We start from the raw sequence: 13,144 nt of genomic DNA, 5'->3' as shown, positions 1-13,144 counted from the left end.
TATATATATGTATATACATAGATAAATAGACATAGATATATAAACGATATAGATATAAAATATATGTACCGCTCAGTCTGTGATAAAAAAAAGTGCAATATTCGAGGAAAATTTATTTAGTGTTCATAAGAATGAAAATTCAATATTGTTAACTAATGTTATTATTTATCTTAATGTCTATTAAACTATATCAAAAAATATTTATTTATGATATTTAAGTCAATGTTAAATAATATAATAATCATAGCATACGTTCGATAAAATATTCATTTATTTTAAAACAGGAAAGGAAACAACTGCAATACACTACACACACAAGAGTAAGTTCACCTTTCATATATCTTTTTCTCTTGTATACTATACTACATCAGGCCAGACTAGACTACTAAAATTGTCAATCAGCTAAAAGGCGACAATCTGCCGATCGACATTTATCATGCCTTTTTACGGTTCATTTTATTTGTGAACACATTTGATTTCCGTTTGTTTCAGCTACTCTTTGTTTTATTAAAAATTTACAGCTGTAATCTCAACGTAAATATATGTTACAGTTAATTTAAATTCAAAATATAATTAAAAATTATGATTATTAATATTTACATTTATATTATATATAAGTCTTAAGACCCCCGTCACATGTAATGATGTAACAATAAACAATACGGAATAAATATCCGGAAATAAGTCAACACTATGGAATGATTTCGAGCATGAAATGAAAAGAATAATTGATACGGTCACAAAAATAAAATATGTATCTGCTTAATTATATTCCACGTTACTTTCCTGTTTACGTTGTATCAGAAATTTCCCAAAGTATTTTATCGAAAAATATTTTTTGCCCAAATTATACATTATGTAAGCATGTTTTTCATTTTTTACAAAAATAATTAATAACAAATTATATACTAAAATGCAATCGTGCAAATTGAAATAGAAATTTCATGTTTTAAATACAACAAAAAGAAAACTGACTAGAATAATGGCGCCTGCAAGCACGACTATACAATACAATTTTTTATTGGCTCTTTGATAAGAGTCTGCCTTTCTCAGTTGTTTGTAACCCTCCTGTACTTGTACCTGTGTCTGTTCAATATTATAATCGATCCTATCCAAAATGGTACCTTGATCCTGTACCATACTTGCTAAATCCTATTCAAGAACAGTTTTTTATTTATTATTTTATACAGTAATTTTAATATTGTTCATAAACTCATCCAATATGTCAATCTTCAGAACCACTTACTTTGAATATATGCCTGAGATCTGCTATACTTTGAACTATGTTGCCAATCTGTTCTTCTCTTTCTGCGGCTAATTTCATTCTATCTTCAGGATCCTCCAATTGTAAAAGTACAGAATCTTGTTGTTGTTGTTCTCTATTATCCCAAGAATCTGAATTTGTTTCGTTTGACTCCATTAACCATGTGTCTGCTGCAGCATTATTTAAAAATATTGACTGATCTTCTGTAAAAAATTGGTTACTCCTCTCTTCTCTTGACTTTACCTCTAAAATAATTAAGCAAAGTCAAACATTTTTTTCTTCGTGTAACCAGCCTACAGGAAAATCAGACATGTCTATAAATCATACGTGTTAAATAGTGATTCTGAGCTGATCTGTATCGTAGACCCAGCTCTTGTAAAGCTGTTGAAAGTGCCATTACCGCGCTTATGGCTAATTGACGTTCCACAGATCCAGTAGCATGCCTTGCTGCAGTTTTTATTGTTTGTACTTGATGATAACCGCTAGAAAATGCACGTCCTATTTCTCGTGTCAGTTGTTCCATTTGTCTCTCTTCCTGTAGACATGTTTTTAACGATTTGCTCTCTAATAATTAAGTAATCAAAATAAATCAGAAGGATTGTTTAATCTTCTGGCAAAAGTATATGAATACTTTAGTTTTAGCATAACGATCATTGTGGTTAATGACAAACCTGTGATGTATCGTCTAATGTTGGCCTAGTTAATTGTTTAGCATGTAACTCTACTAAGCTGTCTATTTTGACACGCAATCTACTTAAAATATATTGAGTCTCCTCCAAGGCATCTGTCCATACAGGTGGTGCGTTACTTTCCAAATTAACATTTTTTAATTCGACGTTGTCCGAGGTACCAGAATCCGAAGCCACTAGTGCCATTCGGTCAGACAAATTCTAAAATGTTGTATCCCATTATTTAATCTCTAAATTTCCCATGAAAAGATTAATGTCGCCGATTTTTCGTAAATTATAGGTTATGTATATCATACTTGTTCGGCATATATGTGCTTGCTTTGTAAAGCATTATTTCGCATTAAAATGAATGGTTCTGTTAAATTTCGCATGGCCATTTTGATCAAATTCTTTATTAATTCGCTAAATGATTTATAACAGTTCGCTACTTGTCACACTCCTTTTTACGTAGAGCAACTCTACCTTCTCAATATGCTCCATCTGTCATCGCGAAACAATTGAAATAGTTTATCAATTAAAATTATTAAACAAGTCTTCAGTATATATTTTGCTAAAACCTTTATTTCAGCCCTCATAAGTTAAAAAATACTGCTTAGCTGCCGAAAAATTTGCATTTTTTAATTTTGCCACCTGTCGATTTGATATAATTAAATATGTAATACATATATATACGTATTATATACTTCAAACGTAAATATCTTAAGATTAAATGTTGGGAATGGTATAATTATAAAGATCGTCGAATTTGTTTTTCACTTTCTACAAAGGTATCAGATAATAAATATAGAGCCCTATTTAAAAAAATACTGATGGTCTCAAAATCCCGTAAAAAAGATAATCATGAGCAAAAGCTGATACATGTAGCCCTTCAAATAACGTAACCTTGTCCTAAGAAATATTTTCGTGCAACATACAACAATAAATAAGATATTTATGTATATAACACCTTGTATATAACATATACATATATCACATATTTTCCTCGAAAATTCGAATAATAAAAAGATTCGTGCAAAATATTATCCGGTATACTATACGCGTGCCTATTCTGTTATAAAATATCGATCTATTCACGCAACATTCCTCTAAACTAACTTACGTTAAATTTGAAAATTTAGCATGGTTCTGTGTATGTTTTAGTTATGAGTAATTACTTGCAATTATTTATCATTGATTACATAAAAAACATTTTGTGATATCAATAATACATATTTTTTTATTAAATTATCTTAGTAGAATGTTTTGGACAGACTGTCCATTACATACAGGTCAATACACTTGTAACATTGATACATAAATCTTAAATGTATGTAACTAACTGTAATTACATTAATTTAATTTTTAATCATTCAAGTTTTAAAACTTTGTCGCTCCCCCTATTTACTAGGAATATACTTACATACACTATCTTAATATAAATTTTATATTTTTCTTGTTAATTCAAATTAGCTTTATTTTCAATAGCTTCAATAATTAATGGCCTAGTACTATAAAGATTTCCAATTGTTACTTGTCTCTTAATAATTTGAAGACTTTCCAATCCTCTATTATAACATTCATTGATCTTCTCTTTATCCTGTATAGTCTTGTTCTGTTGAAACTCATGTCGAATTTTACGTAAAGCATACATCCTATAATAAGTATAAGATTAGATTCTTACAAAACAAATAAGGATATAATTTATAACTTAAACGTTAATAACATTTGTGAAAATAATATCTTTTATTCTGTCGTTAACAATTTTTTAAAATAATTAGAGTTTGATTAATTTTAATATGTCCAATTGCAAAATTATAATCAATAATAATTAACTTAATAATTTTTACTTGCCGATAATTGTATGAATTCCATTTTTTGCTTTCTCGAATTAGATTTCGATAGAGACTCAAAATAACCTTCCGACTACTAGCCATCATTTACGATACATCATAGATCAAATACATCATAGATAGATATCTCACGTGTATAGTGGTATATATATGTACTCTAATCCTGAATATCTCAAATTAAAATGCATTGTATTTTACGCATTGATTCCTCATTTTACTTTAAATTTGTTTTTTGCTACTTACTCATTATTACATTTCTGAGTAATACATTTTTATAATCAATAATGGCATAAAAAAGAAGGTTTCATGCTTCAGTGAGTTAGTTTAATGCTTTCCTTTGGAAAATACAAAACTCATGCTTCAATAAATATTAATATTGTAAATTGTCCTTAAATTTTTGAAAGCAGAATAGTTTTCGTTATAAATTAGTGTACGTACCAATTTCTATTAATTATATTGAAAAATAATACAATTCCGCCAATCTAAAATATTTAGAGTTTAATATCATGTCATAATGATTCTGCAACGGTTAGGTTATTTATTACAAATGTATTATATTGCTTTAACTATTTAAATACTTTTATAAATAATGATTAAAATATATTTTTACAGGTGCATGATGAAATACTTTGGGCGTTATAGTAAAAAAATATTATTTGGTAGAACCTTTTGTACAACAAGTCAAGCTGTAAAAAACAATGTAATAATATTATTAGGTGACATTTTTCCAAAAGATAACTGGACAAATATCGGTGAAAACATTTTTTCCAAATTGGGAAGAAATTTACACATTACTCCATATCATCCTTTATCTCATGTTCGTCAACGTATTGTTAATTATTTTCATACGCAATTTTATAACCGTATCGGAAATCCTATATTTAGTGTATATGATAATCTCTCTCCTATAGTTACAGTAACTCAAAATTTTGATTCCCTTCTTATACCAAAGGGTCATCCGTCTAGAAACCAAAGTGATTGTTATTATGTCAATCAAAATATTGTGCTCAGATCTCATACAACAGCTCATCAGTCAGAGTTGATTTCAATGGGTTTGAACAATTTCATTGTAGTTGGAGATGTTTATCGTAGAGATGAAATAGATTCTACACATTATCCTGTTTTCCATCAAGTAGATGTTGTCAGATTATGTACAACAGAGGAAGTATTTCAAAATGTGAATGATTCTGATGGGTTAAGGTTATTTGAACATAGAGGTATAGAAACTGATGAAAAACAAGCGTGTCATACTTTGGAATCTGTAAAACTAATGGAACATGAATTAAAAAATACTTTAATGGGTTTAGCGCAAGTGCTCTTTGGATCAGGTAATTTTAAGAAGAAGGAAAATCTCTGATGTTAATTGGTATGAGATGTAAAATATGAACTTGTAATTGTAGAAATTCAATGCAAATGGGTTCAACAATATTTTCCTTTCACTCATCCTTCATGGGAACTAGAAGTCTTCTATAAAGATCAGTGGATTGAAGTATTGGGATGTGGTATTATGCGTCAGGAGATTTTACAAAATTCGGGTGCAGGAGAACGCATTGGATGGGCATTTGGATTGGGATTGGAAAGACTAGCTATGTGTTTATATGATATTCCCAATATTAGATTGTTTTGGAGTAAAGACACTGGTTTCTTAAATCAATTCAAATTTGAAGATCATAATACAGCAATAAAATATAAGGTACAGAAATTAATAAACTAATAAATATTGCATTAAAAGAAAAATTTTTAATTAAATTTCTGTATTACAGGCAATTAGCATTTATCCCCAGTGTAAAAATGATATAAGTTTTTGGTTGCCTGAAGATAAAAGTTACTCGTCGAACGATTTTTACGATATAGTAAGAGATGTTGGTGGTGATAGAGTAGAACAAGTTATATTAAAAGATGAATTCACTCACCCCACAACCAAGAAATTGTCACACTGCTACACTATAATATACAGACATATGGAACGTACATTATCAAAACGAGAAGTACACAATATTCACGATCAAATAGCAAAACTTGCAGCTGAGAAATTACATGTTACAGTTAGATAAATAAAAAAATTAATTCATTAAAGAAATAAAGTATTTGTGTATTATTTACTATGTCTTTTTCATAACTAGATCCATTTTTTTATGGGCAAACGAAAAAAATGGAATCTCAGTACTATGTTAGTTACATTTATTGTATTAACACTATTAGAATATAATTATTATTAAACTATTATGAATAAACTGATAAACATCCTTAATCTATTGATAATATTTCAGTGCGCTTACAGGATTAAAAAGAAAATCGGCATAATGTTCAAATGAATGTATTATTATTATACTTTTCACATAAATTAATTATAAATGTGTCATTAGGTCAAATACCTTACGCAGAAATAAGTATATATTCTACATATATGATACAGTTCATCAACGTCGTAGCTAACAACAGTTATTTCTAGATCTACAATCTTACTTAATATATGCATAAATATAAAAATCGATTTCTTTTATTTTAGCATTGTACATACGCGACAAGTAAGTTACATTACATTGTATCATATTATATTAAAATTGAAATTAATAAATTCTATTTAAAATATAAAAGGAAAATATCCTATATTAAAGTAAGACGATAACAAACAGGAATCGTGGCATTTAATTTATAAAAATAAGAATTTAACTTTACTTTTAACGTACGAATTTAACGTACTTTTACGTATTTATTAAATACATTTAGAAAACTTTAAAGCATTATATGCTTTTGATCAGCTGATTATTTATGTCCTGTAAACACAATGTATATATATATATATATATATATATATATATATTGATATATATATATATATATATAAATGCTACAAATAGTATGCGATCGAATACATACAATAGATACGAGACGAAATCGAGTAAAATGCTATTACATATTATGCGAACATATTTCATAAAAGAAAATATCTTATTAGTTGCTAGAATAAATAAAAATGAACAAAAACAGATTTAAATAATTTCTTTTCAATTATCACAATTTCAATTTGTTTCAATTTACAATGTGAAAAATTAAGGATATGTTTACATTATAATGATATTCTGCATAAACATAATATTAATAATGATAACAGTAACGAGTTATTTATGATATTTATCATTAATTTAGAATTTAAAGAAATATTAAATCTGATCTATTCTACATAGTAAAGCATTTAGTATAATATATTTAGAACAAAAGCAATTGTAATTTTCGTTAACAATTACATTTTGATGTCAAGTTGTAACGTTCTATCGCTTCGATATTTCCAGAATATTTAGAAGAATATTCAAGAACTTTATAAAATGCAAACGCACTTAGCAAAGAGCGTAAATCAGAGACTATTGATAATTAATCTTAAAAACAGTTTCTTCATAGCACTTTTCCAATACAGATCAGAATTTTCTAAATTCTCCGTGTAAGTTACTTTTATAAAGTGAAACTGTTATGCACGAAATTTAAGATAATTTGGTGTAACTTGGAGGAGAAAACTTTTTTCGTAAAAATTTTAAGATATATAATGGCATGCAAGAAATTAAAGTTATTAGCAATACTTTCCACAAAAAGTCAGTAGTCTTGATAAACTCGGCATCTGTGTTATAAATAGAAAGAAGTGATTAAAGTTTCTTTAGATAAATGTATCTCTCTCTTTTTTTTTTAAATATATGATATATTATATGATATATTAAATATTAATTGTACATACCAAAATAATCTTTGAGAACGACTAGAGATAATAAATAAAGCGCCAATGAGAAAATTTCCGCAAGTATCATAATATGGTGCCATGTTCTAATAGTTAAAGCTACCATTATTAACTCTGTCAAGACAAGTGCTGTGAAACTTATGGCCACTATATGAATGAATTCATCTTCGAACATTATAAGTGCCCCATACATTATAACTCCACCTGCAAGATGATTTAAACAATTAATATGTTGTTGTATGGTATATAGTCAATGACAACAACAAAAAAACTTATACCTTGGTATATGCTTATTAAAATCCACATGAAGAATGTCTTATAAGACAACGATCGACCCTTACTGAGTTCTTTATAAAGTTCTGGGTAAGTAAGTGCAATTTTTCCTGATACATCTTTGTCTAGTACCAAAGAAAATACGGGAAACATCGTATATATTGTTCCATAACTACAAATTTATTATTATTATTTGACGTGCTAGTATTGTTATATCATATTCAATTATATGTATATATATGTATATATATTATATATATACACGTATATATGTGTTCTGAAATCATTTAATTCTTTCTTACCCAACCATTAAAAATCCCTGATACAAAGATACAGACGACAAATAAAAGACTGCAGAAAACACGGCTTGCATGGTGGAAATAATTAAACCTCGATGAATAACGAATTGACTTAAAGCAGCGGAGCGTTTGTAACTTCTACGACCGTGAACTAATAAAAGATTAGCCAAATGACTGAATTGAGAAATGGAAAAATCTGCGGCCAGAGAAGCTTGTCTTCCTTCGAGTCCTTCAAGGCCTATACCTAAAAAGAGAAATGAACATCAGCGGTTTGTTGACATCTATACTACGATTCACTTAAATACTATGAGAAATATACTTACCAGCATCTGCTGCTTGTATCATTGATACATCGTTGCCTCCATCACCGACAGCTGCGGTTCTCTTGCCAGTATGTCTTTGAATAAGACTAACAACTTCGGCTTTTTGCGTGGGTGAACATCGACAGCAAACAACAGCCGGTGAACCGCATGCTAGTTCCAAGAATTCTTGTTCGTAATATTGCAAACATACCTCTAAAGAATCTCCGCTGATGACTAAGGCACAGTCTTGTTTTTTACGGAAGGTATTTAATTCCAAATGCGCATCCGTGCGAGTTACCACCGATTTGAAAACATGAAGACTTTGCGTTCGTGAAACCAAACGCGAAGATTTTGCTATACAAGTTGCCGTTTCCAGCTTGTCACCCGTTAACATCCAAATCTAAAGATCATAGGAAAAGATATTGCAAGAAAAATTATTATCAAAACAAACAAAAGAGTTTATTCTCGCGTAATATGTGAAGTGGAAAAGATGCGATGTACCTTAATTCCAGCATTCCTTAATAGCTCCAATGTAGGCCTTACTCTGTCCTGTAATCTATCTTCGACACCAGTTACACATAATAATTCCATTTCCCTCTCTAAACTTTCGACAACTGCGGCAACTCTAGAAACGCGATCGCTAACGCTCATTCTTGCTGAATTATATCTAAAAAAAATCATCTTCAATGTAGTCGAATTATTATATACATTTTGCCATTTAGCACATATTAATTTGCCAATACCTTGCTTCAAAATCAAGATATTGCTCTTCCGTCAAATTTTTTTTTGCAACAACTAACGTTCTTAAACCTTCTCGAGCCATATTACCACATTCTTCCTCAAGCCAATCGTTATACTGTACTATTCCAGACATTACTACGTCCGCACCTTTCAGATAAAATACTATTTCAGAACTAGATTCTTCCTTTACTATTATCCCCATTCGTTTAGTCTCTGATGTAAATGGAAATATTTGTAAGATCGTATAGTTCAAAATTTTGCCATTTGGAGCTTTTAGTTGCATAAAATTCAAATCGCGCTTTACTAAAGCTAATCCCATTTCCTCCGTCCACTTGACCAACGCTACTTCATCTGGACTAGAAGCCTGGTAATTACGTTTTTGTTCTGGCAAATAGTAATGTTGGTCTGCTTCTGTTTGACTGAAATGAAGTAAAGAAATGAAGTAAAGGTACACCTCATACAATTTTACGTGGCATATCTTTACGAAAATTACCTTTGAATAGAACCAGAATCTCCTGTTTCTCCTGTTTGTATACTCATTGTATCTAAATTAGTCGATTTAGGTACTTCATCGTAAACTGGTGTTACATTATGACACAATGCCAGAGCATGCACAGCATCATATATTCTAGTACTTTCAGATCTTCTTACTTTCCCACTATGTATAGATGCTGATGGTTTTACTGGTGAAGTTTCTGAATTTGTAGAATAACATGTTTTTAATACAGTCATAATTTCATCAAATGTTTCTTGCCCATAAGATATCATGCCCAAATGTAATTTCTTGAAAACCATTTTATTTTGTGTCAATGTGCCAGTTTTGTCACTTAATAAATATGAAATACGACCAAGTTCTTCTGGAATAGTAGTAGTTCTTACAACCGTTCCAGCAATTTCTTTGTCCCTTTGTATGCACCAAGCATAAAAAGCCTTTCCCATGTCTAAATTCACTCTTAAACTGATTGGTATTATGTAAGAAAATAACAAAACGAAGCGAAACATATAACGATACCATGGCCCATTGAATCCTTTTAAAGACATCATTACCAAAGCTAATCCAATCACAGCACAAAATAAAACCTACAAAATTAAAATTCATTCGACATTTAGTAAATAGTAAAGTGAAATTGCAGAATGTACCAGATGTTTTCATAATATGATACAACACCTTTGTCAACTGATTTATTTCCTGATCTAATAAACCAACTTTCGATCGTGGGGCGGAGTGATTCATAAGAGATCTAGTTTCTTGCCCTGTATATACTACAACACCAAGAGCTGAACCTGATGCTATTGCTGTATTTGCCCATAGAGTATTATCCACCCCTAAACTTTCTTCACTGCTGTATCCATCATACTACAAATTGTAATACAATCATTTATTAATAACTGTACTACATATGTAAATATTAAGAGCAAGTTAGATATTTAGAAATTTACTCTGGTAAACGTTCCAATAAAGCTATGGATATCTTTTTGTGGCTTCTCAACATATATGCTTGCTTTAATATCAAACAATTGAGAATTATTTTCCAATTTTTGAGTAGCTGGAACAGCCAGTCGCAACTTCCAATCTGTTTCTCCATCCAATTGATCTGTTCTCACAAAGCATGCACCCGATCTTTCCGTGGTTCGCAATAGGACTAAGTCAGCTGGTACTCTCTGACCTTTTTCTACTATAACCTTGGAAAAAAATTACATAAATGAATACTTCTATTCATGTTTCTATTTGATTATCTTATATTTCTACTTTCTTACCAAATCGCCTACTCTCAATTTAGAACTTGGTACTAATTCCGGGGTATCAAAACCTTTTACTAATCTATAATACTTTTGGGCATTGACTTCTTTGTCCCTTTTGTATCGTCTGAAGTCATCGATTGCTTCTCGACAAATTGTAACAGTTAACACGAAACATAAAGGTCCCCAATATGTATATAAGTATCCTATTCGAATGTCTGGTATGAATTGAGATATGGCCATAAGCAAAAAATATAGATTTAAGAAAAATTTAAATTGTTGGAATAGAACCTAAAAAGATAAAATAACAAATATTAAATATTTTTATTCTATGTCATGACAGGAAATGACATAGTTATCAATGTTCTTTACCAGAGGTAAAAAGGTCACAATATTATATTTCTGATTTCTTATGACATTAGTAGGAAATTTTTCATGCATCAGTTGACCAATGTGAATGACTCTAGCTCTTAATTCACGTTCCCTGCAACATCTTCTCCACATCCATGTACAACATCTATAAAGATACAATAATAAATAAGTAGAAAACTAAAAAATTAAAGTACATCGCCAATTTTTTACTTTACCTTTTTATTGTTTGCACAACCATATTGTTGTTAAATTAATAAGAAAAATTATGAAAAGAATATTCAGACTTTGGATACAACAATGTCAATGAAGAGATATGTGTTTATTGTTGTATGAAATATGAACATAAATTTAACATAATTACTATGTTGAAATCGAACATCTTGGAAATAATTAGCAATATTTATTTAATTATTTAGCAAGAATTTAGAGAAAAATAGAAAAAGCTGCATAGAAATCGAAGTTTCTTAGGGGAAGTAAAATGTACGTCACCTTGTCCACGAATTGTCATTTCGCGGTCTAGATATTAGAGGAATATCCTCTTTCGATAGCCTTATAACATTGCTTTGTGTCTCCATTTAGATATTTCTTTGTAGACACAGCAGACACATTTGTAATCACAAATTAGGTAAAGAAACACTTTTATTCAGTCTTTCGCTAAAAAACACTGTCAGAAAGTATCTTTCGATATTCAACACAGATCTGTTATGACATCATAACATCCACGAAGTACGAGTTTACAAGATGAATTCGCCAATCTATAAACCTACTATACCGATGTATTCCATTTATTATATTTTTCGCATTCTTTTTATCTTTTCTCACTGTGAGTAAAATCATGCAAAATTTATTTACATATACTATGTTCAAATATGTTTAATTTGCTCGCTTTCTTTGTTCTCTATCAATTATGTATATATGTATTTTTAGTAACCCTTAATAGACCGACTTTAAAAAAAAATTGTTGTTATAATACGTACTCTTCACAAATAAGATTTGAAAAGTGTATTGTATAAATATAGACGTATCAGTACAATTATATGATGTATTTTCGAATTGTACGTTATTAAAAATAAAAAGACACTATTAAATACGTATATTTGGAAATGCAAACATTTTGAAACTTGTTACTACGATATCGTTTATCGATGAGTAGATAAGATATATTTTGATGGGAAATTTTCACGTGATATCCTATTCGTTTCTTTTTTCTTTTCTCATATTTTCCATTTTTTAAAGACTTATTTACACATTTATTTACGTAATTTCGATGGATTTTTATCATTTGTTATGTTGGCTACCAGTAGAATTAATACGCAGCTAGTAATTCGTTGATCGAGTATCACATTTGTTTCTATTCAATCTTTTGTTCAAGTTAATGATGGGTTATCGAATCTATAACTTACCCACAAAGACAGTTCTTGAGGAATATAGAAAAATCGTTTATTCGCCGTCTTCGTGAAGTTAAAAGTCGTATACTATCTTCAGAAGGTTGAAGAAGATAGTCAGTTTCTTCATCCATTTCAAAATCCCGCTCATCAGAGCTCAAACGTAATGGCATTTCTTCTAACCGCATATTTTTTTCACGTATCACTCGATAAATTTTCTTTCCCATTTACCACAGGTACACAACTATTACTATTATGTATTATGTATATCTATCTTTATGGTATGCTATATATGCACCACGCGTGTACATGTATATTCTTTACATATATGTACATCATATACATAGAAACATACGTACAAACATACACACACATACATATAGCTCCATTTATATTTTTTCAGTGACAAAACATGCTAAGGATAATTCTCACTGGCTTTCTTTAACCATTGTATTATATACATCACATGACATCAGTGTTACACCATCTAAATATACCTGTACATATACAGGTATTTACGTGT

General features: G+C 29.7%; 4 protein-coding genes across 9 annotated transcripts; 1 reads left to right on the top strand and 3 right to left on the bottom strand.

The window, feature by feature from the left end:
* Nucleotides 1-485: 485 nt before the first annotated feature.
* Nucleotides 486-3,495, bottom strand: LOC117208326 (syntaxin-16). Its single transcript, XM_033449411.1, has 6 exons — nucleotides 3,362-3,495; nucleotides 2,250-2,433; nucleotides 1,936-2,154; nucleotides 1,592-1,799; nucleotides 1,247-1,509; nucleotides 486-1,152 (listed from the first exon to the last, which is right to left on the bottom strand). The coding sequence occupies exons 2-6, from the start codon at nucleotides 2,328-2,330 to the stop codon at nucleotides 943-945; spliced, it is 981 nt and encodes a 326-aa protein (XP_033305302.1). The 5' UTR covers nucleotides 2,331-2,433; nucleotides 3,362-3,495; the 3' UTR covers nucleotides 486-942.
* Nucleotides 2,606-6,028, top strand: LOC117208293 (probable phenylalanine--tRNA ligase, mitochondrial). Of its 4 annotated transcripts, none has more exons than XM_033449369.1 (4): nucleotides 2,606-2,720; nucleotides 4,395-5,110; nucleotides 5,183-5,475; nucleotides 5,546-6,028. In XM_033449369.1, the coding sequence occupies exons 2-4, from the start codon at nucleotides 4,399-4,401 to the stop codon at nucleotides 5,834-5,836; spliced, it is 1,296 nt and encodes a 431-aa protein (XP_033305260.1). In that variant the 5' UTR covers nucleotides 2,606-2,720; nucleotides 4,395-4,398; the 3' UTR covers nucleotides 5,837-6,028. The 4 variants fall into 4 exon arrangements, with proteins under 4 accessions (XP_033305260.1, XP_033305249.1, XP_033305256.1 ...); XM_033449358.1 differs by lacking the exon at nucleotides 2,606-2,720 and adding an exon at nucleotides 4,007-4,096 and having other exon boundaries at nucleotides 5,546-5,866; XM_033449365.1 differs by lacking the exon at nucleotides 2,606-2,720 and adding an exon at nucleotides 4,122-4,212 and having other exon boundaries at nucleotides 5,546-5,866.
* Nucleotides 3,150-4,040, bottom strand: LOC117208358 (LYR motif-containing protein 4). The gene is made up of 2 exons (XM_033449508.1): nucleotides 3,784-4,040; nucleotides 3,150-3,584 (listed from the first exon to the last, which is right to left on the bottom strand). The coding sequence occupies exons 1-2, from the start codon at nucleotides 3,867-3,869 to the stop codon at nucleotides 3,389-3,391; spliced, it is 282 nt and encodes a 93-aa protein (XP_033305399.1). The 5' UTR covers nucleotides 3,870-4,040; the 3' UTR covers nucleotides 3,150-3,388.
* A 913-nt stretch (nucleotides 6,029-6,941) lies between the features above and the next one.
* Nucleotides 6,942-12,992, bottom strand: LOC117208176 (probable phospholipid-transporting ATPase IIB). Of its 3 annotated transcripts, none has more exons than XM_033449141.1 (13): nucleotides 11,726-12,065; nucleotides 11,237-11,381; nucleotides 10,883-11,155; nucleotides 10,565-10,807; nucleotides 10,293-10,481; nucleotides 9,618-10,204; nucleotides 9,127-9,543; nucleotides 8,885-9,050; nucleotides 8,405-8,783; nucleotides 8,085-8,325; nucleotides 7,788-7,954; nucleotides 7,510-7,713; nucleotides 6,942-7,395 (listed from the first exon to the last, which is right to left on the bottom strand). In XM_033449141.1, the coding sequence occupies exons 1-13, from the start codon at nucleotides 11,809-11,811 to the stop codon at nucleotides 7,262-7,264; spliced, it is 3,231 nt and encodes a 1,076-aa protein (XP_033305032.1). In that variant the 5' UTR covers nucleotides 11,812-12,065; the 3' UTR covers nucleotides 6,942-7,261. The 3 variants fall into 3 exon arrangements, with proteins under 3 accessions (XP_033305032.1, XP_033305041.1, XP_033305024.1); XM_033449150.1 differs by lacking the exon at nucleotides 11,726-12,065 and adding an exon at nucleotides 11,452-11,472; XM_033449133.1 differs by lacking the exon at nucleotides 11,726-12,065 and adding an exon at nucleotides 12,640-12,992 and having other exon boundaries at nucleotides 6,971-7,395.
* Between the last annotated feature and the right edge of the window lie 152 nt (nucleotides 12,993-13,144).

Source organism: Bombus bifarius, unplaced genomic scaffold (genome assembly GCF_011952205.1).
Source record: "Bombus bifarius isolate JDL3187 unplaced genomic scaffold, Bbif_JDL3187 scf7180000007966, whole genome shotgun sequence".
NCBI classification, from domain to species: Eukaryota; Metazoa; Arthropoda; class Insecta; order Hymenoptera; family Apidae; genus Bombus; species Bombus bifarius.
This window is presented reverse-complemented; position numbering and strand designations above follow the sequence as displayed.